The sequence below is a fragment of the Rhineura floridana genome, chromosome 3 (assembly GCF_030035675.1).
Source record: "Rhineura floridana isolate rRhiFlo1 chromosome 3, rRhiFlo1.hap2, whole genome shotgun sequence".
Classification (NCBI taxonomy): domain Eukaryota; kingdom Metazoa; phylum Chordata; class Lepidosauria; order Squamata; family Rhineuridae; genus Rhineura; species Rhineura floridana.
This window is the reverse complement of record NC_084482.1, coordinates 37,368,621-37,396,054: the sequence shown is the minus strand read 5'-3', so window position 1 is coordinate 37,396,054 and position 27,434 is coordinate 37,368,621. Positions and strand designations below refer to the sequence as shown.

At 43.4% G+C, this 27,434-nt stretch overlaps 3 protein-coding genes across 4 annotated transcripts in view; 2 read left to right on the top strand and 1 right to left on the bottom strand.

Annotated features, from left to right (window-relative positions):
• Nucleotides 1–2,209, bottom strand: part of SCPEP1 (serine carboxypeptidase 1) — a 34,419-nt gene extending 32,210 nt beyond the window's left edge. Inside the window, exon 1 of the mRNA XM_061615336.1 lies at nt 1,768–2,209. The gene's annotated coding sequence lies outside the window, so the exon portion shown is untranslated. The remainder of the gene's footprint in view (nt 1–1,767) is intronic.
• On the top strand, nt 1,691–14,247 carry COIL (coilin). Of its 2 annotated transcripts, none has more exons than XM_061615335.1 (7): nt 1,691–1,821; nt 4,048–5,209; nt 5,817–5,903; nt 7,085–7,132; nt 8,457–8,526; nt 11,201–11,289; nt 14,056–14,247. In XM_061615335.1, exons 1-7 carry the CDS (start codon nt 1,706–1,708, stop codon nt 14,143–14,145), a joined length of 1,662 nt encoding a protein of 553 aa, XP_061471319.1. In that variant the 5' UTR covers nt 1,691–1,705; the 3' UTR covers nt 14,146–14,247. The 2 variants fall into 2 exon arrangements, with proteins under 2 accessions (XP_061471319.1, XP_061471318.1); XM_061615334.1 differs by lacking the exon at nt 1,691–1,821 and adding an exon at nt 2,077–2,373.
• A 2,978-nt stretch (nt 14,248–17,225) lies between these two features.
• The window catches only part of TRIM25 (tripartite motif containing 25), a 29,639-nt gene continuing 19,430 nt past the window's right edge, over nt 17,226–27,434 (top strand). The window contains exons 1-2 of the mRNA XM_061615323.1: nt 17,226–18,382; nt 20,735–20,830. Of these exons, the coding sequence (XP_061471307.1) occupies nt 17,768–18,382; nt 20,735–20,830 (711 nt within the window). The 5' untranslated portion in view covers nt 17,226–17,767. The remainder of the gene's footprint in view (nt 18,383–20,734; nt 20,831–27,434) is intronic.

Sequence of the window (27,434 nt, the reverse complement as noted above, 5' to 3'; positions counted from 1 at the left end):
ACAAGCTACAAGCCTGGCTAGAGAATAATGTAATTCTTTGCTGCTGCAAATGGCATAAATTATGCAAATAGACCAGAGCGTGCAACAGAAGAACTTTACTTGTACCGTGAAAGGTTTGCAACTACTTTTCCATTGCTTGCTGCTCTAGGTTGCCTTCTGTTTCTTACTGGCCATTCCTCAGAACTACTTCTCTAGCTCAAACCACTTACGGAGAACTTTGGTGGTTACTACTTTGAGTCATGAACATTACAACTAACCAGTTCTATTAGATGAGCAAACTGAGGCCTTTGGCTACTTGTCCATTTAGCATTCCACTTATAAGTTTGTCTCTAATACAATACCACCATGAAACACTGAGATATTTGGGGGGGAATTGGTATACTCATTCAGGGCACAAATCTACAGTTCAGGTTTGACTGCCAACTATTTCTCCTTTATCCATGTTTGAAGAGGGGAGTAAAATGCAAAAACAATGTAACGAGATATAAGAACATAAGAAGAGCCTGCTGGATCAGGCCAATGGCACATCTAGTCCGGCACTCGGTTGTCACAGTGGCCAACCAGATGCCCATGGGAAGCCCACAAGCAGGATCTGAGCATGAGCGCACTCTGTATTTGGAAGTGCACTGCCTCTAACTGTGGAGACACAGCATAGCCATCATGGCTTGTAGTCACCGATAGTCTTATCTTCCATGTATTTGTCCAATCTTCTTTTAAAGACTTCCAAGCCGGTGGCCATCCACTGCGTCCTGCCTCAAGATGTCATTCTTGAACATAGAAATGTCACAATGAAAGTTGCTGTGAATATGCAGAAGTACATCCTGCATTTCAAGTACAAATATGAGTCCTTTGCATTCATTTTCCAGAGGTCAGAAAAGATGCCAGACACAACACAATGCAAGTATCAGTCATGTAGATTGAGGGATCACTGTGAAACTTGGTATGCATGTTTAGGGCATAATTCTTAATTTGAAATTAGAGCATTCCATGCAAGTGGTTTAAAAAGCGTGTGTGCGCGCACAAAATGTACACTTGATATGGTGGACTGCAGTGCCACATTTTATGTTTGAACCCCTGCATCAATCTATAAGGGTGCCAGAATCAGAAATGAGCAAGGCCTCCCAAGCACTGCGATTGACCTCTTTTATATTTGCTCCAAATATAGAACAAATTACCTCATGAGGCCCCTTTTGTTGATTAAAAGCTTTCATTGTTAAATAATTACATCCACTTCAATGCACTACAAATATAGTAAATAATATGTGAGGTAGCCATATGAAGCAATTACTGAATAGCTTTTATAATTATTGTAGACTATCCCTAAGACACACATTTTTCAAAGTAGGTACCCTGAGCCTGTGGTTTTCCATCCGCCATCCGCCATCAGCCCCAGCCAGCAACGGTCCACTACAGTCCAACAACATCTGGAGGACCACAGATTCCTGATCCTTGCTTTTGCAGGTGGGTAGGATGACCTGTTGCATAGCATAGCAATAGCTAGAGTTTTTTCATGTTCATCGTTAGCCAATGGGCAACATGCTAAATGTGTATGTATATGTATTTCAATTACCGTAAATTAACACAGGCAAACACTAGCTGCTTCCAGATATAGTTGCAGGTTGCCCATCAGGCAGGCTGTGTCTTAAGATCAGGGGGGGAAAGATGCATGTTTCCATCCATTTCAATGCTGAGTTGTACCTGTCAAATGTCTGCCTCTCGTTTGTTAAAAGCACAGGAAGAAGATGGCAACCCTAGCAATATACATACCGCAATTCGTGGAAACGGTTGTGAAAATGACTCCATAGTGGCAACCAAAAAAAGGTAGTTTTTAAAAAAATCTAAATATATGTTTCGTTCCCTAGGTAAGGGCAAAAACAAATGTCCAATTAAAGACAAGTATATCGTGCAAACCCACAAGTACTAGTACTGTATCGGTTGTATGAATGCTGAAGTTTATTCGGTCGTTTCCCTCGCACGATTTCTCTCTTCCCAATCGGAGTAATTCGGCCCGGTTCCCGAGGGGCGGGGTAAAATCGCAGTCCTGGATTCCATCTCTCGCTCTTTCACATTTTTGTCCCGCGTGGCGCGCCGTAGCGGTTGCTCTATTTGCAAGATGGCGGCGGATACTGGTGGCTGTGAGGCCCCTGTTAGGCTACGGCTGATTTTTGACTACCCGCCCCCGGGAACGCCGGCCTGCGGGTTGTGCTGGCTGCTCCTGGAGCCCAGCCAGGTGCGCCTCGTCACCGACCTCATCAGCCTCATCCGGGATAAGTTCGGCTTCAGTCGCCGCGCCAAGCTTAGTCTCTTCCTCGACGGGGCGCTCCTGCCGCCCACCGAGAGCGCGCGGCTAGTGCGGGACAACGACTCCCTGCGGTAGGATTGCGCCGACGGTGGTGCGCCCCCCCTCCTGGGGGAAAGAGGGCTGGGGGCAGCTGTAGTCTCAGGCTTAGCGCAGGGATAGGTTGGGTGAAAACAGCCCCCCCAGCTGCTCTGATCCGAAGCCATTAGGAAGTGATCAACATTCTCCCAGTTACTTGAAAAACTACACTTATTTATTGCATCAAGGCCTGGCTACTTTTTGGGGGGGGGGCGGGGAGGTGTCATTTGGTAACCCTAGATCATAGATTGCATAAGAATGGATCCAAGAGTTTTCTCACTTTCACTCTCATCCTGTGTAGAATTGATATATGTGTGCTCAAGTCCATTGAACTAATATTGCAGTCTAGTGGTTAAGGTGTTGGACTACGACCTCGAATCCCCACTCAGCCATGAAGCTCATTGGGTGACCTTGGGCCAGTCATTGCCTCTCAGCCTCATGAAAACCCTATTCATAGGGTCGCCATAAGTTGGAATCGACTTGAAGGCAGTACATTTACATTTTTATCTGGGAGTAAGTCCTTTTTAACTCAGGAGGATATGTTTTCAAGTAGGCATGTATAGGATTAATAATAATTTAAGGTGTCACTGTAACTTTGTATAGAATTAGATCTTTTCCTTGGATGTATGTACTTTTAATGTGCACACCATTGCAGCCCATCTTAAGCAAGTTATTTTCAAAACAGTGGGACCAGAATGCAAATAAAGATGCATATAATCAGGCTGCTTGTCACTGCAGTGCACTGACTGTGAGAGCCTTAAAATTGCAGTCTTAAGCATGCTCCTTAAGAAATAAAGGAGCAATCCTAATTCCAGGTAGGGGAGCAGTAGAGACCATCACATCCAAGAACCCTGCTACTCATGCTGGCCAGGGCAGAAGGGGGTGGTATTTTACCTAGGCTCTATCTGCATTATATTTAATCTACCATTTTAACACCTATGGCTTCCCCTCAAAGAAACCTGGGAAATGTAGTTTGTTATGGGCGCTGAGAGTTGTTAGACACCCCTATTCCCCTCACAGAGTTAAAGTTCCCAGAGTTCCCTGGGAAGAGCTATTGAATGTTAACCAATCTATGAATTGTAGCTCTGTGAGGGGAATAGGGGCCTCCTAACAGCATCCCTAAACGACAGCTCCCAGGATTCTTTGGGGGAAGCCATGACTGTTTAAAGTGGTATGATACTGCTTTAAATGTATAGCACAGACGGGACCCTAACTTTTGTTGTGCCAGCTGCAAGTCCTGATTGGGTCCTCTGTGGCTGCCACATTGGTATAGGATCCAGCAAATCTATGGCTGGCCCTGTTTAGGGGCATCCCCAGGCTATCTCTGGTAAGAACACTACTAGCAGAGTAGCCTGTTAACAGATAATGGTGTTGGTGGGTGCAGTGGAACCCACCACGGCGGCAAAGAGTTCTGCCAGTGGAGATGGGTGTAAGGAATGTATCCCCACCCCCATAGTTAGGCTTCCTCTGTCCATCCCAAACAAAATGGTATTTACTTCCAAAGAAACATACATAGGACTTTGCTGCACCCAGGTTGCAAAAGTTGTGAGGATGTCATTGTCAACTCCCATGTAGGATTAAAGGGCAGAGTGAATAGGTATTTTTAGAGCAATGAAGTATAAACAATGCCATGATCATATTAGAACTTTCTCTTTATGCTATGTTGACAGGGTTAAATTGGAGGAGGTTATCGGAAGAGACAGTTACGATAAAATTGCCAATGGTTTCGGTAACCAGTCAAAAAAGCAAAGAAAACGACACCGGCACAAGTTAGAAGCAAAAGATTCTGACAGTGAAGATGAAGATCATGGAAAAAGAAAGAAGAGTAAATGGAACTATGAGCATCTTTCTAGTCAGGAAGAGAGTGCTACAAATATTCAGGACCTGAAAATGCTTAAGAAAAGGAGAAATGTGGTGACTGGAAGAGACTGTATTGCAGACAATAGGAGTGATGATAGTACTTGTCATTCCAGGAAGCTTAAAAAAAAGGCTGACAGGGGAAAAGAGCAGGGGGCCATGAGAGAGAAAAAGAAGAAGAAAGAAAGGACATTAGAAATAAAGAACACTTCACAAAATACCAACAAGACTTTGGGTCCCAGCCAAAACATTGCAGCAAAAAACACAATAGCACAGCCCAGCACAAAGAAAAGTGGAACCTCAAGTGAATCCTCCACTTCATCAGATGACAGTGACCACCGTATGGCAGATATAAAACAAAAACTCTCACACGACACTAAGGTGGCATCACAACACATAAATAAAACACAACTGGCTTCTTCTGTGAAATCTGCTAGTAAACTTGCTGCTAAACATAGAGGTGGCAATTCTAAGACAGCATATAGTGAAAAGGCCAAGAGCCAATCCTCTAGTGCAGATTCTGCTTCTGCTTCAAGGGAACAGGAAGAGCAGCGGAACAGTAACCTGAAAAGTAAATTACCATGTAATAGCCAAGGTCTTGTGATAGGACCAGCTTCAAGAACTAAACCTGAAACCTCCTCTTCAGAATCTGATAGTTCAGAATCGGAGACTTGTACTATTAAGAAACCTAAGACAAATTCTGTAGTCGAGCAGCCCTTAGGAGGGAACGGTGGCAAACAGCTGCCAGCTGCCACTTGTGGACCAGCTGCAAGTCCCAGCGACAGTAGAAGGGGTCGTGGCAGAGGAGAAAACCCCTTTTGGAGAGGGCCTAGAGTTCGTGGATGTCGTGGGATGATCAGAGGCCGGGGAAGAGGAAGGGGAGAAAATACCAACTTCTTCTATAGTTACAATGGTGAGCAGCAAAAACAGCAACAGTTAAACGAAGCAGCAACAAATACTTCAGTAATTATCCAGGTGAGCCTGCAGAAACCAAGTGGTACAAAGCATGTAACTGTTAATGTAATCATGCTGCCTTCATCCTAAATGACATGCAAAAAATAGCCCACAAACTAGGCATTCTGGGTGAAATCCAGTGCTGCCAGTTTGCTTACAAAAAGCCTTTTGATCCAGTGGAGGTGTCTGCTAACATAAGAGAAAGGGAGGTGACTTTCTGTGATTTCCCACTGCAGCACCCTGGAAATTTGATCCAGGAAGTTGAGGTATCCCTCAGAGCAGCATGGAAGATGGTGATGGGGGAAAAAGAAAATATGAGAAAACCACCTATTATTATTAGAAACAACATCCTATTAATAATACTATTTTTATTAGATTTCTTACCTGCCCTCAGTGGTAGGGCATCTGCCTTGCATGCAGAAGGTCCCAGATTCAATCCCTGGCATCTCCAGGTAGGGCTAGGAGAGAATCCTGTCTGAAGCCCTGGAGAGCTGCTTCCAGTCAGTGTAGACAATACTGAGCTAGATGGGCCAAGGGGAAGACTCAGTTCCTATGTCCTTTAAGCAGCATTACTGCTTTTTATTGGCTTTCATTGTTGATGACCATCTCTTTAATCATTGTTTCATAGAATCCACCAGTGGTGCCAAAGAAGGACTACAGCACACTACCTCTCTTAGCCGCTCCTCCACAAATAGGAGAGAAAATTGCCTTTAAGGTATGAAAACGTAAAACACTTTACCTTGTTTCTTGTTTAAATAATTTTTATCTTTTTCTTCAGCCATTTTGCTGTTGTATGGAATGCTAATAATGTTGGCAGGAATTTGATGGTTTGAATTCAGCTCTGGGGGGTTGTGTTAGCACATTTTGTTGGGTGGGATAGATTAAAAAACACACATCTGTATTATTAGCTTAGTTCCAACCCCTCATGCATCTGTTTTAGGTAGCTATGATTTTTCAAAGATCATATGCTTGCCTACGTACTGGAATGATTGGGCAGATTAAATTGTTCCTTGCACTTTGTTAGTCTTGTTGGGGGGGAAATGGAATATATACATAGAGTGAAAACCATAATTGAATAAGGACTGCAAACAAAAGCTCAAAAAGACTGTACAAATACTCAAGTAAATTACTTAAATGCATATTTAAACTGGAAATGAACACTATTAAGATGTTGACTGACTAAAAAGAAACTTAATTGCATTTCTCACACCATTGTCAAATAGGACACATCCTAAGGGCAAGCCAACTGGAGCTATCTTAATTGAGTCACATGACTGGTCCATCTAGCCCGTTATTGCTTACTCTGATTATTGTCCCCAGTTCTGGGTTTGAGATAGAGGTTTTTTCCCAGCCTTGCTTCCTAAGATGCTTTAGCATGAGATGCTGGTGAATGAACCTGGGACCTTGTTTGCATGAAAAGCTGGGCTGGAGTTTCTGTTCTTCCAACATCTGGACCAGCTGAGCCTCCCCCTTCCCCACCTCAAAAGAATTAATTCATCATTGTATGTGTAGTCTCCCTCCACCCCCAGTCAAGATTTATATTTTGCGAATTCTTGTTATCCTATTATATTTCCTGTGATCATTTGTTGGTCTTACTTTGGTTGCACATCCATTCGTGCATACATACATCAGTGCTGTTACAAGCTCTCGGCACTAGTGAAGACAAATGAAGCATGCTTGGCTTCAGGAGCTGCCAGCCAATATATTTGTTTACCAACATCTCAACTTTGTGGAAAAGTTGAGATATAGGGCCTTCCAGTGCAATGTCTACTCAGAAATAAATCCTATTGAATTCAGTGGGGTTTACTCCCTGGTCAGTGGAGTTAGGATTGCAGCCATAGTTGGATCATATAATCTTTTGAGACTGATGCCTACTGTTTGATTTTATTTTAACAGCTTTTGGAGCTAACTGAAAATTACACTCCTGAAGTATCTGATTATAAGGTATTGATTATGGTTCAGTGTGTTTTAATATCCCCCTACTAATTATATATTGGTATTTTACTACTGCCATTTCGCAGTGCTTATTCTAATAGTGGTTTAGAAAATGGGACATGTCGGAAGGTTCCATAGTTCAAATCTTGAATTCACTGAGCAAGCCACTAGTTAGAATCATGGGGCTGGAAGGCCCCAACCCTCTGCTGATGCATGAAGTCCACTGCATAGAACCATGTGTTAATGCTCAGGAATTAGGAAAATAATGGAGAAATGTGTATTGAGAACTTCTTGCTGGTGGGGAGACTTTATCTCCCTGTCGAGATTCTCTTTTGTGTGGCTTCTTAAAAGAAATGAACACTCCAGAAACTTTGCCTGTATCAGCTTACTAAGAATTAGCTAATTATACTCCAAAGAAATACACATTTACTATATTGAATGATTTACAACTGAATAAGAATAAAACCTCACCGTTCCAAATATATGAGAAAAAATAATTTAAGTGACAATACTTCAATACAGTTCAAACTTTGATCGCTCTTGGATATAATATGTAGGAATGTTGTGAAAGCATTTAGATTAATGATTAAGTATAGATTAGAGTAGGCTTAAGAAACCTATGCAAGTGGATATTCACTATGGATGTGCACCAGATTTGGCTGAGACTCGAGGCTGATTCAGAGGGTTCCAAGTGTTGACCAAGTTGAGTTGAAACATCCCCAAATCATTGTGGCTCAGGTTGCTAAAAGCGATCTGGGGCTGTTAGGGGGCAGGGCATCAGGCAGGAAGAGGGGGAACCTGCCGAAAGGCCAAAACCTACCTATCTTCCCAGGAAAAGGTAGGAGACAGATATCACCTGACTCTCCTTCCTGTCCCATACCCTGCCTATGAAGCACCACCCCACTTGCTTGATGTTGAGCAGAGGCATCGATCCTGCAGGATCCAGGGATGCTGCTTTGCAGATCGCCTCTCTGCAGAGAAGCCGCTTGAGAAGGAGCACCCTGCAGCATTGAAGCCCTTGCTCTCACTCGGGGTGGGGAAAGGAGACACAGTGGCAGGAAGGAGGAGGGAAAACCCTCCTCTCGCTCAGACAAGGGCTAATGCTGCTCTACCCCTGCTGAGCCTGCTTCAGACAATCAAGTCTGCACATGTCTCTGTAACCCCATCCTTGGTTCTCTTTCTTGGTCATTCTTGAATGTGACAGAACGTTGAGCACTGGCTTGTGTACATTATATTGATTTATGATGATCTAAAATGCAGTTTTTAGTAGATTTAAACTTGGACTGATAAATTAGTCAAATTGCTTTTGATACCACTTTTCCTTTTTTTTAAGGAAGGAAAAATTGTCAGTTGGAACCCAGCTAATAAAGAACTAGAACTTGAAATGCTTTCTTTTTCATCAGGTAAGTGATAGGCAACTTCAGAGCTGAATGTGAAAATGCATGGTATCCAACTAAGCTCACTGAAATGATTGGACCCAAGTTAGTCACATTCATTAATTTCAATGGGTTTACTCTAAATACGGCTAACATTGGCTATCACCCAAAACTTACTTATTTGAGTTATATCTTGCACTTCTTCCCAAAGGAGCCCATAGGTTTTTTCATGTGAAAAATGTTAAATTGAAAATACCCCCATGCCATTTTGATCCTTCCCATAAGCTCATTTCAGAACAAAACCTTTCAAAACTTAAGAGTCCTCAACTCAGAAACGCTTGCTTAACAACCCTCTCAATTTTCATGGTGATACACAAAACAGTCAGAGAGAATTGAGAGTTCAAAGTGTAAAAAGAGAGAGAGAAAAACCAGATCCCTTTTGGACTTTGTCAGAGTTCTCATAATCTGTTGAAATTAATTAAAAATCAGCCACGTTCACAGAGTACCTGTAATCCTATTACTGACCTTGCCCCAAACGCTGATCTTCATCTTCTGCAGTTTAAAAGTTAAAAAAAATGCCTGGCTGATTTTTAATTAGTTTAAGAAATTTAGCAATGGAGTCAATGTTAGGAGACTCTATACCCCTGACAGAGCTCCAGGGCCAGAATGTTTTAACAGTCAGCTGCTCTGATTGAAGCTCTGTGAGTGGAACAGGGCATCTCCTAGCAACTCTCAGCATCCTTCACTAACTACACTTCCCAGGATTCTTTGGGAGAAGCCATGACTTTATAAAGTGAAATAAAGGTCTGGTGTGGATGTGGCCAGGGACAGCTTTGGTTTAAATTTGGGTGGGCGGCTACATGTGCCTGCTGTAGAATAAAAAGGTGGGGGAAACAGTGAAAAAGATACTGTTCACAATGATTTCCTTTTGGAAAGGAGAGGGGCTTCTCTGCCCAGTGTCCACACATCCAATCTCCTCCCCTCCCCTCCCACCCCTCCCCCAGGTCAGTTTCACCTATCCTAAGCATGATTGCACAGGAGTAAATACCACTGAACTCAAAAAGCATGCAAATGATCAAACCTCCCCTCCCCCTTCCTTCACCCATACCATCCCCTCCCCCATGGTCAGTTTTACCCATCCTAGGACTACATCCTGGGAGACCAGGGTTCAAATCCCCACACAGCCATGAAGCTCACTGAGTGACCTTGGGCCAGTCACTGCCTCTCAGCCTCGGAGGAAAACAATTGTAAACCACCTCTGAATACCGCTTACCATGAAAACCTTATTCATAAGGTTGCCATAAGTCAGAATTGGTTAAGACCTGGCTATGCTCCCAGGCATTTTAAAGCGTTTAATGTTACAATTTTAAATCTCTTTGTTTCAGTTTATTTATTGTGATATTTTGTATTTCTGTACTTTTAATCTTTTGTACACCGCCCAGAGAGCTATTCGCTATGGGCGGTTTAAAAATGAAATAAAATAAATAAATAATAAATAATAAATTGACTTGAAGGCGGTCCATTTCATTTTCAAGCATGATTGCACGGGAGTAAATCCCATTGAACTCAACAAGTATGCAAATGATCAAACCTGCTCTCCCCTCCTCCTCCGTCCCATCACCTCACTTTTGCCCCTTCCCTCCTCCTTCCTTCCAATCCCCTCCTTTTCCCTCCCACTCCTTCTGCTCCTCTCTCTCCCTTCTTCCTTCCCTCTACTCTGTCCTCCCCCTCTTCCTCCCCCATGGTCAGTTTTACCTATCCTAGCCATGATTGCACAGGAATAAATCCCACTGAACTCAATAAGCATGCAAATGATCAGACCTGACTTTCCTCTCCTTCCTTACCTCTCCCTTCCCCCTCCCTTATTCCTCCTCCCCTGCCCACTCCAGGCTTCCCTCCCCATGGTCAGTTTTACCTATCTTAAGCGTGACTGCATGGGAGTAAATCCCACTGAACTCAATAATCATGCAAATGATCAAACCTACCCTCCTTCTCCCGCTCCTGCCTGCTCCCCTCCCCTCCTCCCATCCCCATCCCCTTTGGTCAGTTTCACCTATCCTAAGCGTGATTGCAGGGGAGTAAATCCCACTGAACTCATTAAGCATGCAAATGATCAATCCATTCTCAGCAAACTTGGATCCCATTTCTTATCTCTCTGACCAAAAAGCAAGGAAATTCACTAATAGGCAAAAAACCTTGCAGTTTAAGAATGTACCTATAGCCAACAGATATTTCCATCAAACTTTAAAACGCAGAGAAATCCGGCAGCTATAGTGAATGCACCAGGGGAACAAGAGACCTGACCTCCACTCTGAGATACTGTACTGTCCTACACATTGTCAATTATACTCAGAGGCACATTTTACCAAATTTTTCTAAGCTACACAGGAAGTGGATTGGACTGTGAAAGACCAACCCAAATCGTGTTTGCATTTTGACAAATTCCTGTAAAGCATTACAATATATCAGACAGGAGGTCAGGTCTCCTGCTCCCCTGGTGCATTCGCTATAGCTGCCCAATTTCCCTGCTTTTTAAAGTTTGATAGAAATATCTGTTGGCTATAGGTACGTTCTTAAGCCGCAAGGTTTATTTGCCTATTAGTGAATTATATAAACTAGTCCTGAAACTCTTGATGATATTATAAGATCCAAACACTTTCCTACAAATATCTTCATTGTTTTCTGTGTGTGTTTTGTTTAGTATCAAAAGAGCCAGGAAAATTTGATCTGGTTTTCCAGTCTGCAGATGGAGCTGAAACGATAGAATATGCTGTTTCTCAGGATAGAAAGGTATGGTAGCACTTTCTGGAAATACGTTGCCGTAGTCTCCTTTAAAATTCTTCTTACTACTTTTTAGATTTGTTCATAGGGCATGATCCAGTCTCACTCAATTGCAGCGTCTGTGTGAGGAGGACTCTCACCACTTGTGCTGCCAGTGATTTGCCTTATAACAGCCTTTCCCAACCACTGTGCCTCCAGATGTTGTTGGACCACAACTCCCATCTTTCCTGACCATTGGCAATGCTGGCTGAGGCTGATGGGAGTTGTGGTCCAACAACATCTGGAGGCACACTGGTTGGGAAAGGCTGCCTTATACAGTAGGGCCCCACTTTTTGGCGTTCCGCTAATACGGCGGTGCCAGCGGGGCAATCAGCTGTAGCACAGGGAGCTCCATCTGCTGTATTCCAGCTGACAGCGATCAGCTGTAGCACACGAGCTCCCCATGCTACAGCTGATTGTGTGCTACAATTGTAGCGTGGGGAGCTCACGCACTACAGCTTATCATTGTCAGCTGAAGCGCAGCAGCTGGAATACAGTAGGGCCCCACTTTCTGGTGGTTTTTGCTTTTTGGTGGGGGCCTGGAACATAACCTGCTGTATGAGTGGGCCCCTACTGTACAGTTAGGGCAGACTAGATGAGACAGATGTCACAGACCACCCATTCCCACCCACCCCTTGGCCTGTATCACTTGTATGTGCCAAGGTGCATGTGAAGGAGAGGTGAGGGAACAGAACTTTGTTGCACCCTGTTGGAATCAGCTGTGTCTTCCTTTCAGCCACAGTGGAATTGGATTGTTCTTACAGTGTATTCTAAAAGTGGTTATACAGCCACAAGAATGGCTGTGTACTATGGCCAGCATGGATTTATCATATTTTATAATTGAAAATAACCCCCATGCCATTCTGCTGCTTCCCGTAAGCTTATTTCAAAACAAAATCTTATAAAATGTTTAGTTCTTAATTCAGAAACACGTCCTTAACAACCCTCTAAGTTTTCATGGCGATACACAAAATACTCAGAAAGAATCTAGAATTCAAAGTATAAAATAAGAGGGGGGAAATCCAGACCCCTATTGGACTTTTTTCTGGCAGTGGTCTCATAATTTGTTGAATTAATTAAAAATCAGCCATGTTAACAGAGCACCTATTAGTGACCTTGCCCCATACTGACTTTCGTCTTTTGCAGTTTAAAAGTTTTTAAAAAATATGCATGGCTGATTTTTAATTAATTTAAGAAATGTAACATTGGAGTCTATGATAGTGCTAGCATGCTCAGTAAAAACCAACTGTCAGAGTTCTAAAAGCTAGACTCACAGCTGTTTGGCTGGGCTAATCAAGGGGCCACACCCACACCAGACATTTATTCCACTTTTAAGTAGTCATGGCATCCCCCAAAGAATCCTGGGAAATGTAGTTTTTGAAGCGTGGTGAGAGTTGTCAGTAGACTCCTATTCCCCTGACAGAGCTCCAGTGGTCACAGTGGTTTAACAGTCAGCCCCTCTTCTGGGGATTGTAGTTCTGTGAGGGGAGTAGGGTGTCTCCTAGCAACTCTCAGCACCCTTCACAAACTACACTTCCCAGAATTCTTTGATGAAGCCATGACTGTTTAAAGTGGAATAAATGTCTGGTGTGGATGACGCCAAGGACAGCTTTGGTTTAAATTTGGTTGGGAGACTACTTGTGTCTGTGGAATAAAAGGATGGGAAAATCCCAAAAGATAATGATACTGTTAACAATGTTCATTTTCCAAAAGGAAAAGGGCTTTCCCTCTGCCCAGTGCCCAACGATCCAATCTCTTCTCCTCCCCTCTCCTAGGTCAGTTTCACCTGTCCTCAGCATGATTGTACAGAAGTAAATCCCACTGAACTCAATAAGCATGCAAATGATCAAACCTTCCCCCCTAGCCCCTTCTCTTCTTCTCCCTCCTCCCTCTTCTCTCCCTTCCTCCTCCTCCACCCTTCTCCTCCCCTCGTGGTCAGTTTGAGCATGATCGCAGGGCAGTAAATCCCACTGAACTCCATAAGCATGCAAAAGACCTGCTGGTCCCCCCTCCCCCTCATTCCGCCTCCCCTGCCCACTCCAGCCCTCCCTGCCTCACGGTCAGTTTCACCTATTCTAAGCATGATTGTGTGGGAGTAAATCCCAGTAGAATTCAATAAGCATGCAGTTATTTTGCCTTGATTGTGATGGGAAGAAGCCAAGGTGAGCCTTGGGCTTGTACACTCTTCCAGCCAATGTGGCAACAAGGATGAGATTGGAAGCTTTCGTTTCTGCTTTCAGTTAACTGCAGCTTTTTGTGTCATTCAAACCTGACAAACTGTGGATAATCTTAACTGTTTGCTTAACATTTCAAGCCAAGGTGTATGAAGCTGGCTTGTTCCAATAAGCCATAATTAAGATTAACCACAGTTTAAAGTTTGGTTGTAACTCTAAATGGTGGTTAATTGCAATCACATCTGATAGCTTCTGATCCCCTTTGGCCACACCATGGGAAGGAGGGTAGGGCTTCAGCCTTGCCTAGGCTCATTCCTGATGCCTGAATGTAGCCAGTGTGAGAGAAACATGAGTTGCCCTATAAACATTTGTATTAGACATAAGTATTCTTCAGTTATCCTCTGTTAGGCAAGTGTGTGTTACACAATTTGTTTTTATCCTACAAGAAGGTTTGATGCTATTAAATTTATTTAATACATTTATTAAAAAGTCTTAGTGCTGGTTAAATTGCATGTACTTGCTGTGTCCATGTTGAGTCTTACACATGTTGTTTTTCTTTTAGATAACTGAAAGCTGGGATGCATTGATTGAGCCCAGACTAATAGTTGACCCAGCTAATAATGAATCAAGCACTGAAAATGGAAATCCCTAGGCTGTGAATTTGCTTGTCTGTAAATAACTTGTGAAGTGCTTTCCTTCCATTTCTGAAAATAGTGTATGCACATCAATGTTTTTTTAATAAAGGATTTTTAAACTAAAACAAGGCCTGTGGAATATAAGCAATTTGATAATACCTAATATTCTCTAAAAAATTTTGCGCTTCTCAGTTAATATTGTAAGAGACCGATGCTGCAATCGTAAACATACCTACCTGGAAATAATTCCCACTGAACTTTACTTCTCAGTTGACATATATAGAACCATGCTGAAATGGGTCTACTGCACAGCCACAAGTACATCTACACATCCAGGTACATGAAATCCATTTATTAATTGTGCTCTTCCATTGGCTGCAGTGAGAGGTGGATCATACCCTGAGAACTGGTTACAAATTCAGCAAACCAACAAGACTACATAAACTATTCCAACATCCCAAGGTACTTGGCTGTTGCAAGACTACATATGTGGCTTGGTCTAAATTCCATTAGGCTGTTTTCTTAAACTTTTTCACCTGAGATGTTAAGCTGTTCTTGCCTTTAGTGTTGATGGGGATATTTTCTCCTCTTGGTGGTAGTGGTGGAAGAAATGAAACGTTGGCCCATTTCAACCCAGATGCCCATGACAGGTGTGGAAGCTTACAAATGGCCTGCAAGGGCTTCACCATTCAGACGGATGGGTTAGCTCTTTGAAGCAATGACCTGTCTCACTGAACAAAAATTCAGAACTACTTTATCTGTGTATATTGGAGTACACATAAGGATCTTGACTGGAGGCACCGTCAGTGTGGCTGCATATTGAATATCTGACTAAATTTGATCTGATTATGTATTAGATTATGTATTACTCCCAAACTGTAGTCTGTGGACCATCAGTGGTCTGCACGCTTCATTCAGGTAGCCCATTATGTGGCTGTGGATTTGTGGTTAAAGACAGAAGACGGCACATCCATCACATTAAATACTCATATTGATTGTTAATTGTATATTGCTTTTATTTCTTTCATTCTATTTTATTGCATTACAATTTGAATTCTATGCAATGCTATATATACAATTTGTAAGAAATAAAAGCAATAAAAATCGTTAAAATAATTTTACAGCATCTAGCACAGCGTGGAGGCCAGTGCCACAGAAACAATGTTTCATGGTCTTTGATTCATTTGCAACAGGTAAAACAAAATCACTTGTCAGGAGTAGGGATGGACATAACTGTCAGCTTTGGTGTCTCACGGTTTCTCATTTCTGCATGCATTTGCAATTTTTTAAAATGTCCACACTTGTACATATTTTCATGCACATTTCTCCCAATATACACATTTTGTATTTAATTTTGCCTGTTTATGCATTTTTCAAATAACTTTTGCCCAACAGATTGCAATTTTATGCATCTCCCAGGAATTTTAGCATGTGTTTTTAAATTGTGTTTTTAAAGATGTGTTTTTAAATTTGTATATTTGTTTTTATTGTTTTTAATTGTTGTAAACTGCCCAGAGAGCTTGGGCTATGGGGTGGTATATAAATGTAACAAACAAACAAACAAACAAAAGCAAACATTACAATTGCTACAACAGGCAAAAAATAAGTGGTCCACCAAGACCCTGAACAATTTCAAAATGATCTGTGCAGAAAAAAGTCGGAGAGCCACTGCATTAGCATAACGTAAACCTGATTTCTTTATAAAAGATTAACTTAAATGATACGGCATCTCACATTCTTATTGCTCCATTTTGAAATTTCTGACTGCATCCACCTAAACTTACATACAGTACAAGCTAACAACATCAAACAATTCAAGGTGATATATCACAAATGTTGATGCTGTATGCTGAGTCATGAAAGTATGTGTGGCAACCCTACCTTTGGGCTAGGGTTTACCATTATTCTGCCATAAAGCCCGTTCAAATGCCATGAGAGGTCATAATGAAAAAGTGCCTCGAAGCATATGGCATTTTTCTCATCCTAACTTGAGATGTCTCGTATATTTTCTCTGCACAAGTGTATGTTTTAAGACGGGGGGTGGGGGAGCTCATGGACATCTCTACATATTTTAGGCATGATGATCATGTGTCTGTTTTGACAGGTGTCTATGCATCAGGAATCACATTTTGTAAGTGGGATTTGTAACCCACATACAAATTTTGGTGGATCTTCACTTCCTGGCAGGAGTGCACCCATTTAGGGCTCCAATGGACCATGCCTTCCTCCAGAATATTATAAGCTGTAAAGGGCTCAAGAAGACCAACTGATCGTCTTTCTCTCCACCCTCTTGTTCCATTTTTCTTTTCCAACGGCAAACATGCTCTGGCTGCTGGGAGCTAGTGAGCATGCTAAGTCTTCATTGGGCTAGGAGGAGGGATTGCCTCCCACTTTAAAAAAAATTCCTGCAAACCTCTTGTGTCCGTTTTGGCGCCAATCCTTTTGCTGTTAAGGAGTGATTAGTAGCTAGCAAAAATAAATCTGAAGGACCCTACAATGATTTCCGCATTCTTTCCACCTCACCCCACCCCAGTGCCAGGAGCTGATTCATGCGTATCACTTGATTTCTTTACACTTTAGCCCTCTGCATCACTGAATGGCAGCTCACTGTATATAAACTGTATCTGTGTCTGGAGTCGTATGAGAAACCTGTCTGCGGTGTAATGGCTGTGGTGGGTGACCCATTCACACATGCAAGTCATCCCCTGATGCTGCAGTAATCAAGCAACAAGCATGTACGTACGTGAACCACGCCCGACGCGCATTTAGCATCGTCACTTGAATTGCGCGCCGCGTAACCCACCCGCTCTTTTGTCTTTTCCGCGCCTACTGAAGACCTTCTTCTTTCAACAAGTTTTTTAAGTAGAGACCTTATCCCAGTCTGCGTCTGAATTGGAATTGTTTTAAATATGTTTTTAGAAGACGTTTTACTTTTAACATGTATTTTTAAAAGATATTTTTTATTTCTTGATCATCTGGTTGCTTAGCTGGGAGGAAGGGCGTGATATAAATGTAATCAATCAATAGTGACTATTCTGACCCACCCCAATTTAAGCAGCTCGCATTTGTCCATAAGGATTTGGTGGGACTGAAACATTCTAGTCGCCAAAAAGGAATCTCCTGAAACTTGTGACAATGCAGTGTCAGCATTCCCTTCCCTGAGAGTAGGTCCCATCATCACATTCCTGCTGAGTAAACATCCCTATAGAGTCGCGCTGCATGGCTGCAATCCATTCTTTAGCACGCTCAGGAGGGAAGCAAATTTCGCTGCAACCGGTGGGGCTTAGCACATACCTTCTCTCCGCAGGAGGAATTCCCACCCCCCTTCCGGTTAGTCTAGTGTTGCGAGGTGAAACGTATGTGGTAGAATTGCCCAAACTTCTACGCACGCAATAAAGGAAAAAAGGAGGAAAGCGGGCACGGTAAAACCATTTCAAAGGTCGTCCCGTCGGGTGGGGCCTCCGAATTGATTATCGACGAGTCGCAGCGGCTGCAGTTTACTTAGCGAGCCTGCTCACCCAACCTGTGACTCACGGACCCCACGTGATTTCTAAGAATTCAGCAAGCTGCTAGCTCGCTTTAGGTTTCACTTTCCGCTCTGGTTCAATTGTAGATGCTGGATTCGTTCCGTCTCCAGCTATGGCTTCGCTACTGAGGGCGTCTTCGGTCCCTTCCTTTGTCAGGTTGGAAGAGGACCTGACTTGCTCCATCTGCTTATGTATCTTTGAGAGCCCCGTCACGACCCCGTGTGGCCACAATTTCTGCCTACCTTGCCTGGAGATGACTTGGGGGGAGTTCCAGAGTAACTTCAGTTGCCCCCAGTGTAGGACCTGCTTCTACAGTCGCCCAGACCTGAAGAAGAACACGGTGCTCTGCAGGGTGGTGGAAGAGTTCCAGAGTACCCCAGATGACCCTTCCAAGAAGATTCAGTCGGAGAAGTCGTCGGTCAAAATTAGTCACACCCCTACCGTGGCCTGCGACAGTTGCCTACAGAAGACGGCAGAGAAGACTTGCCTCACCTGCATGGCCTCCTTCTGCCAGGAGCACCTGAAGCCCCATTTGGAGAGCCCAGCTTTCAAGAGCCACCAGTTGGTCGACCCTATCAAGGAGCTTCATCAAAGGAAGTGTCAGGCCCACAACAAACTCCTGGAGTTCTACTGCAAGGAGCACGCCAGCTGCATCTGCTGCTTTTGCTTGGTGACCCACAAGATGTGTGCCACCATCCCCATGCAAGAGGCCAAGGAAGAGAAGGAGGTGAGAGGGTGCTTCCAGGCATGCTCTGTGTGTGTGTGTGTGTGTATGAAAATGTACTGCCTTGAAGTCCATTCTGACTTATGGCGACCCTATGAATAGGGTTTTCATGAGGCTGAGAGGCAGTGACTGGCCCAAGGTCACCCAGTGAGCTTCATGGCTGAGTGGGGAACCCTGGTCTCCCAGGTCGTAGTCCAACACCTTAACCACTACACCACACTGGCTCTCTTATGTGTATATAGATAGATAGATAGATAGATGTGTGTGTGTATGTATATATATATAGAGAGAGAGAGAGAGAGTGTCATCCTTCCTCAACCTGATATCCTCTGGGTGTTGTTGGACACTAGCTCCCATCTGCCCTGGCCAGTATTGCCAGTCAGGATGGAGGTTGTCTAAAACACCTGAAGGGTACCAAGGTGTGGAAGGCTGGTATATGTCACAAATATCTCTAGCACAGCTTTGTGTTTAAGTACTTGTCAGGGTGGTGTAGTTGGTTAAGGTGTTGGACTGAGACCAGGGTTCGAATCCCCCCACAGCCATGAAGCTCACTGGGTGACCTTGGGCCAGTCACTGCCTCTCAGCCTCAGAGGAAGGCAATGGTAAACCCCCTCTGAATACCACCTACCGTGAAAACCCTATTCATAGGGTCGTCATAAGTTGGGATCGACTTGAAGGCAGGCCATTTCCATTTTACTTGCCTGGTAGCATAAGTGACAAGGCATTATGTACAGGCAAGCGGGCAGGCTGGTTGAGGAAGGCCACACTCTGGCTTCTATGCTAGCTGAAGAGGAGAGAGAACTGGGCCATTTGAGGATTGAAGCTCCTCTTTTTCCATGCCCAGCATAGAAATACAGAATGCTGGTGGAGGAGATGAGGAGCCATCCCCCAGCAGGTTAGTAAAAAAATGCTTGCAAGCGACTAACTTTAATGGGCTTATTTGCAAGGCTGATGTGACATTCCCCACTGGAAGCAATTTGGCTACTGTAGGAGTGGCTGCAAAGTCACCCTTTGGAAGAACTCTTCTTTTTTTCAGAACTTCTTGGGGTCGTGATGATGGCATTTTTGTTAGTCTGTTGCACCAAAAACACCCTTTAAAAGACATGGTGTAATTGTGGCATACGTTTTTTGCCGATTGTAGTTCACTTCATCAGATGCACAATGCCTTGTAGGAAGAATATTGCCATGTGTGCTGTGCTGTAGTGAAGGGAGTGACTGCCGTTAGTGGAGCTTTCTCTTTCTATGCAAACCTGTAAAGCAGCCTTGGCCAACCTGGTGCCCTTAATTGTGGTGACTGGGATTGATGGGAGTTGTAATTCAAAACATCTGGAAGGCACAAGGTTTGTGAAGGCTGCCTTGAAGGTACAAGTAGGGCAGGGGTGGGGAACCTCTGGCCTTCCAGCTGTTGCTGAACGACAACTTCCATTACGCCTGGCTATTGACCATGCTAGCTAGGGCTGAAGGGAGCTGCAGTTCAGCATCATCGGGGGGGGGAGGTTCCCACACCTGCCGTAGGGGGATGATGTATCATCAGATGAAAGGTGGGCAGGACTCTTCTAATCAATGGGTAGAAGAGGGAATTATTATTAGGCACTTTTATATGTACCACTTTCTGTCACAACATGACCTCAAAGTAGTTTTATAAGTGTTCAAAGCCATATAAATACAAATCCTAATAACCAGTTTAAAACCACTGTGATAAAACAATAATAATTAGCAAAGCCATACCAAAAAGACAACAGAACTGCCTTTATTTATTTATTTATTTTATTAAATTTATATACCGCCCCATAGCTGAAGCTCTCTGGGTGGTTCACAACAGTCATACATCAAATACAATAAACCACATATTTAGACAATTTAAAACAACTTTAAAATGTTAAATTCTTAAAAAAGTTAAAAAACAATTTTAACACATACTAAAATGCCTGGGAGAAGAGGAAAGTTTTAACCTGGCGCCGAAAAGATAATAATGTTGGCGCCAGGCGTACCTCATCAGGAAGATTGTTCCATAATTCGGGGGCCACCACTGAAAAGGCCCTTTTTCTTGTTGATACCCGTTCCAAGCTTCCCTATGAGTAGGCACCCGGAGGAGGGTCTTCGATGTTGAGCGTAGTGTACGGGTAGGTTCATATCGGGGGAGGCGTTCCATCAGGTATTGTGGTCATTTTGTCATTGGACTCTTAACTCCCACCAACCCCAGCCAGCATGGCTGATGGTCAGGACTGATGGGATTTGTAGTCCAGTAACATCTGGAGGGACACAGGTTCCCCTTTTTTGATCTAGAGCAGGAATGATGTATTGTAACTGGCTGATCTCTATTCTAAAGTGGAACCTCTTTTATCCTCTTAATAGTCCCAGCTGAAGCAGAGACTGACAGAACTCTATGCTCTGAATGAGAAGGCTCTGCAGACCTTGGATCAAGTACGAGTGCAGCAAAAACAAGCCAGTGTAAGAAATTACTTGTTGTTTTTGGTTAATTAAACGAATTACAGCTTGATTTTGATTAGGGGCAAGCAACTGGTGTAGCACAGGCAACTTGCCTTGGGTTGAAGAGAGGAGCAAGTTGGAGAGTCCTATCTTGGTCCTCTTTTCCTTCAAAAAATGGAAGTCTTGTCCGAATGAAGAAAATAAAAAAGAACACAAACTCTGGCAAAAGAAATGCAAGAAGACAATAAGGGATGCTAAAAAAGAATTTGAGGAGCACATTGCTAAGAACATAAAAACCAACAACAAAAAATTCTATAAATACATTCAAAGCAGGAGACCATCTAGGGAGGCGATTGGACCCTTGGATGATAAGGGAGTCAAAGGTGTACTAAAGAACGATAAGGAGATTGCAGAGAAGCTAAATGAATTATTTGCATCTGTCTTCACAGTGGAAGATATAGGGCAGATCCCTGAACCTGAACTAACATTTGCAGGAAGGGATTCTGAGGAACTGAGACAAATAGTGGTAACGAGAGAGGAAGTTCTAAGCTTAATGGACAATATAAAAACTGACAAATCACCGGGCCCGGATGGCATCCACCCGAGAGTTCTCAAAGAACTCAAATGTGAAATTGCTGATCTGCTAACTAAAATATGTAACTTGTCCCTTGGGTCCTCCTCCGTGCCTGAGGACTGGAAAGTGGCAAATGTAACGCCAATATTCAAAAAGGGATCCAGAGGGGATCCCGGAAATTACAGGCCAGTTAGCTTAACTTCTGTCCCTGGAAAACTGGTAGAAAGTATTATTAAAGCTAGATTAACTAAGCACATAGAAGAACAAGCCTTGCTGAAGCAGAGCCAGCATGGCTTCTGCAAGGGAAAGTCCTGTCTCAGTAACCTATTAGAATTCTTTGAGAGTGTCAACAAGCATATAGATAGAGGTGATCCAGTGGACATAGTGTACTTAGACTTTCAAAAAGCGTTTGACAAGGTACCTCACCAAAGGCTTCTGAGGAAGCTTAGCAGTCATGGAATAAGAGGAGAGGTCCTCTTGTGGATAAGGAATTGGTTAAGAAGCAGAAAGCAGAGAGTAGGAATAAACGGACAGTTCTCCCAATGGAGGGCTGTAGAAAGTGGAGTCCCTCAAGGATCGGTATTGGGACCTGTACTTTTCAACTTGTTCATTAATGACCTAGAATTAGGAGTGAGCAGTGAAGTGGCCAAGTTTGCTGACGACACTAAATTGTTCAGGGTTGTTAAAACAAAAAGGGATTGCGAAGAGCTCCAAAAAGACCTCTCCAAACTGAGTGAATGGGCAGAAAAATGGCAAATGCAGTTCAATATAAACAAGTGTAAAATTATGCATATTGGAGCAAAAAATCTTAATTTCACATATACGCTCATGGGGTCTGAACTGGCGGTGACCGACCAGGAAAGAGACCTCGGGGTTGTAGTGGACAGCACGATGAAAATGTCGACCCAGTGTGCGGCAGCTGTGAAATAGGCAAATTCCATGCTAGCGATAATTAGGAAAGGTATTGAAAATAAAACAGCCGATATCATAATGCTGTTGTATAAATCTATGGTGCGGCTGCATTTGGAATACTGTGTACAGTTCTGGTCGCCTCATCTCAAAAAGGATATTATAGAGTTGGAAAAGGTTCAGAAGAGGGCAACCAGAATGATCAAGGGGATGGAGCGACTCCCTTACGAGGAAAGGTTGCAGCATTTGGGGCTTTTTAGTTTAGAGAAAAGGCGGGTCAGAGGAGACATGATAGAAGTGTATAAAATTATGCATGGCATTGAGAAAGTGGATAGAGAAAAGTTCTTCTCCCTCTCTCATAATACTAGAACTCATGGACATTCAAAGAAGCTGAATGTTGGAAGATTCAGGACAGACAAAAGGAAGTACTTCTTTACTCAGCGCATAGTTAAACTATGGAATTTGCTCCCACAAGATGCAGTAATGGCCACCAGCTTGGATGGCTTTAAAAGAAGATTAGACAAATTCATGGAGGACAGGGCTATCAATGGCTACTAGCTGTGATGGCTGTGCTCTGCCACCCTAGTCAGAGGCAGCATGCTTCTGAAAACCAGTTGCTGGAAGCCTCAGGAGGGGAGAGTGTTCTTGCACTCGGGTCCTGCTTGCGGGCTTCCCCCAGGCACCTGGTTGGCCACTGTGAGAACAGGATGCTGGACTAGATGGGCCACTGGCCTGATCCAGCAGGCTCTTCTTATGTTCTTATGTTCTTATGTTCTCTCTGCTTTAGCTGGGGCTGCTGCTTGTTTATAGTTCTGCCTGCCTGTACGCTTCCAAGCCCAATTCAAAGTGCTGGTTTTGACCTATAAAGCTCTTTATGGCTGAGGACCCCAATATCATCTGGAAACCCTCTCCCCAAATGAACCTGCTCAGACCCTTAGGTCTCCTTCTGAGGCCCTTCTCCAGGTCCTCCCTCTGAGGGAGGCTTGGAAGGTGATGATGTCACCAGAGGGCAGGGCTGTGAAGTCGGTACGCCAAACCTTCCACTCCGACTCCTCTATTTTTCTACTGTCCAACTCCGACTCCACCCAAAATTGCTTCTGACTCAACAGCCCTGGAAAGGGCTGTAAATGTCTTTTTAAATTGGAAGCTCTTGTAGGAGCATTTTTATCACTGCCTGAATATGCGCTGATCTTGGCATCACAGCATTTGTCTTCATCTGGGTCCTGTGTCATACACAGACACACAAAATGTTTTCCATCTTGAGTTATGGTGAAATGCTCAAATACAACTGACTTCATGGGAAGCTTCTTTGACATTTTGAATTTATATTTTAAAAAAATTGTCAGTCAAAATTTAGTTTGAAGTCGGAGTCGGTACATTTCTACCGATGCTGACCCCACCCAAAATTGCTCCCGACTCCAACTCCACAGCCCTGCCAGAGGGCCTTTGCTGTTGTGGTGCCCCATCTGTGGAATACGCTGCCCAGTGAGGTCCACCTGGCACCTTCACTGACATCTTTTCGGCACCAGGTAAAGGCTTTTTCTCCCAGGTAATTGATAGATGATGAGATGATGTTGCTTATTATTAGTGACGAAGGATTTCTGACCCTTGACCCCAGCTGATCAATACGTGAAGGGATTGCTTTTCTGTGCTTTTTCATTTAAGCCATGAGAGGCCTCTGATATTACAATCTTAGCTCAAATTATGCATTGCTTGTGAAGCCAATATTTTGAGGAACTATGCCTGACTAAAAATGAAAGTACAAAGTATTGTAACATTTTGTAAGTTTGTGGTTAGCTAGAACAACAACTAAAGGGGCACAGTGGGTCGGAATGAATTTGGGATGCTTTTTAACATGTTTATGAATCCTGAATGCAGGGTTTGGGTAATGAAGGGACTTTCCTTCTTTGACCCATGGATGGGCAAGGCCAAAATGTGCCAAGGTGACCACCCCAGGTGGGAGGGTATGGGCATACTGATTGGTAAAGATGTATCTTGCTTATAATGTATGCATGACATATAATCACTTTATAAAGCTGTGCACTAGCTGTTTTTCCTTCAGAGTTGTTCTGAGGAACTTCTCTCCCAATGCATTGGTCTTTGCTATCTTGTTTCAATAAACTCTGTCCTTTGGAGCACAATAAATCGACTGGAAAGTTTTTCCTTCCACATTAGTATGCTACCAACGCTTCCTGTGGCTGTATGGGGGTGGTATTTATTGTTTTGTTTTTGTAGTATATTTGTTTGTTTCTAATATTGTAAGTCACTTAGAGACCTTTGGTACCAAGTGGCTAATAAATCCAATAAATAAAAACAATTCTTAAAAATTTCTTACTTTTTGTGAGAGCTCAGCTAAATGATTTGGGACCTGGGAATCTGAAAGATTGTCTTCTACCATATGAACCTGCCCAAACCTTGTCGTCATCTTTGGAGACCCTTGTTTGTGTCTTCAGTCTCCCTCTCACTCCACATCTGACGTTTGGCAGGTGGTGAGCGAAGAGATGGCCTTATCAGACTGTGATGTCCTGTTTGCATAGTGCCTTACCCAGGGACGATGGCTGGTGCCAACTCTGTCATTTGAGTGCCAGGCAAAGACCTTTATATTTATCCTGGACTTTTAAAATCTATAAACTGTGTGTAGGTCTTATGTATTCCTCTGAATTTTATGAGGCAGTCTTAACTTCTTTCTGCTGTTTTATCTGTTTGTTGGTGTGGGGGTAACTGTTTATGATGCTTGTGAAATTTTATTTGTGTGTTGTTTTGTGAGCTGCCTGAGAAGTTTCACTGAAGAGGAACATAAAAATCTTAGTTTCTAGCAAACTTATTTGTATTTGAGTCCTGCTTGCAGGCTTCACATGTGCAACTGGCTGGCCACTGTGAGAACAGGATGCTGGACTAGATGGGCTGCTGGCCTGATCCAGCAGGCTCTTCTTATGTTCTGGATAAGATGTTTCTAAATGTCCCAAGTATATTTGGTTGCTTTAAGCTCCTTGATGTTGTATTTCTTTGTCCTACAGCAAATGGCTGGACTGTTCCCGATTTCCAGGTGCAACTCTAGCCAAAATTGGCCAACTTGCAGTTCTTCCAAAATACCAATCTTAAGGCTGGGATCTGCACACACTTTGCAAATCATCAGGAATGATGTTCTTCACCAATCTGCTCTGTAGGGAACATTCTTGTTGTGCTGAGTTGATGTAACTCTGTATGGTTTAGCCGGTGCAATACATTTCACTCAGGAGGCCCCTTGAAAATGGCTGAAATCAAGCTTGGGCCATTCCAACAGAGTGCATTTACTTAGTCCCACTTGTCTTCTTTTAAACCCGCTTTCTAAAATGATGCTTGAGGCAAAGGTAGATGTGAGCAATTGCTTTGGGGAAAAATCTGACTAATCTTCAGTTTTGGTCTGATAGGCCCTACATGACCAGCTGGTTCATATCAATCTGCAATACCATAGGCAGATCCTTCCATTTTCCATGGAAATGGCTCACAGAGACGATGAAATAGGAAGTCTTTATTTTAAAACCACAAGCTCCCATCTCAGTGTTTCTTTTAAGGAAGCATCTCTTAATTATACAGTCACTATAGATACCTTTCTCCCTCCTCCCCCTTCTGAGGCCTTCTTCTACTGTACTCTGTGGCCCTTATAGGGCTCGGGTTTGGGGATTCTCTCTAGGTCTTTGAACGTGGCTGTGATGTTCCTATATTAATGTATATATGGTAAGTGTTGTTGTTTTAGTAGATACATGGTAAGTGGAGTGAAAGAGGAGGGGGAGTGAATGGGCAGTAGAATGCGAGATGATTGGCTGAGTGTTTAAAATGGCTGAATGTATAAAAGGAAGAGTGAGAGTGGAATCTGGGGGGGAGAAGAGAACTGAGTGGGTTGCTTGGTGGGGTTTAGAGAGTTGTTTGCCAGGAGGGAGGTGGAGTTCGGATTAGTATTGAGTAAAACCATATGCTTATGTGCCTTAAGAAGAAATCTTGTTAATCTTGTTAGCTTTGTTATCTGTAATAAATACTTAATTTGGTTTACCAAAGGCCTGATCCTTGGCTGGGGTTTCACAGACCAGAAGGGAGGGTAAGGTAATGACCAAGGCTGAAGGGGAACTGTAACAAATGGTGGCAGCGGTGAAGAGAATAACAATACCAGTATTCAGAGTCTCTGGGAATACTAGTATTGGGACGTTACTGGTGGTTGCCTAGCAGGGGGATCTGTTGAGATCTGTGCTAGAGCGGGGAGAGAAACCATAAGAGAGAACGGTCCGGACTGGTGGAGTCCCTGGTGGTGCCTAGTGACAGGCAGTAACCACGAGCAGGTAGGAACCTGACAGGGAGAGCCAGGGAAGGACGCCTCATATGTGGTGGCAGTAGCGGTGGGATACGAACAACAGAGAATCCAGATACGAACCAAAGAGAGTCCCAAAGACACGTGGTGACAAAGGAGACTACGTCACAGGTGTTGGCTGTAGCAGTGAGATACGAATACTAGACAATCCCTAATAGTTGTGTGGCAAACAGAAATAACAAAACAAGATTACTTGTGAGAGTGACTGGCAGAGAGTGTGTGGCAAAGAGTCAGTGAACTCAAACACCATGGCTGAATACATAAAAATGAAAAGAGAGGAGCTGGTGGAGAAGTGCATAACATTCAATTTACCTCACGAGGGTAAAGGGGTAGATGAATTGAGGGTAGCACTTATAGGATTTGCTACTGCCCAGCAAAAACAACCGGTCAGGGAAGAGACCCCAGAAGGATATTTAAGCAATCCCGCTTATATAGAGTACTTGAGAGAGAAGTTGAAGATGGAAACTGAGAGATTGAGGATGGAGGCTGAGGAAAAAGACAAACAGAGAGAGTTGGAAGCTGAGAGATTGAGGATGGATGCTGAGGAAAAAGACAAGCAGAGGGAGTTGGAAACAGAGAGATTGAGGATGGAAACTGAGATAATGAGAGTGGATGCGGAGATACAAGGGGAAAGATTAAAATTGGAAAGAGAGGAGTTTCATTCTGATGAAACAAGAAAGGACAGAGATGGAGCAAAAATAAAAATTACTCCAAAGGACTTTGCTGTCCATGAGCCTGGTCAAGATCCTCAAATTTACCTCAGCACCTTTGAAAAAGCAGCTCAGTTGTGGGGGCTACCT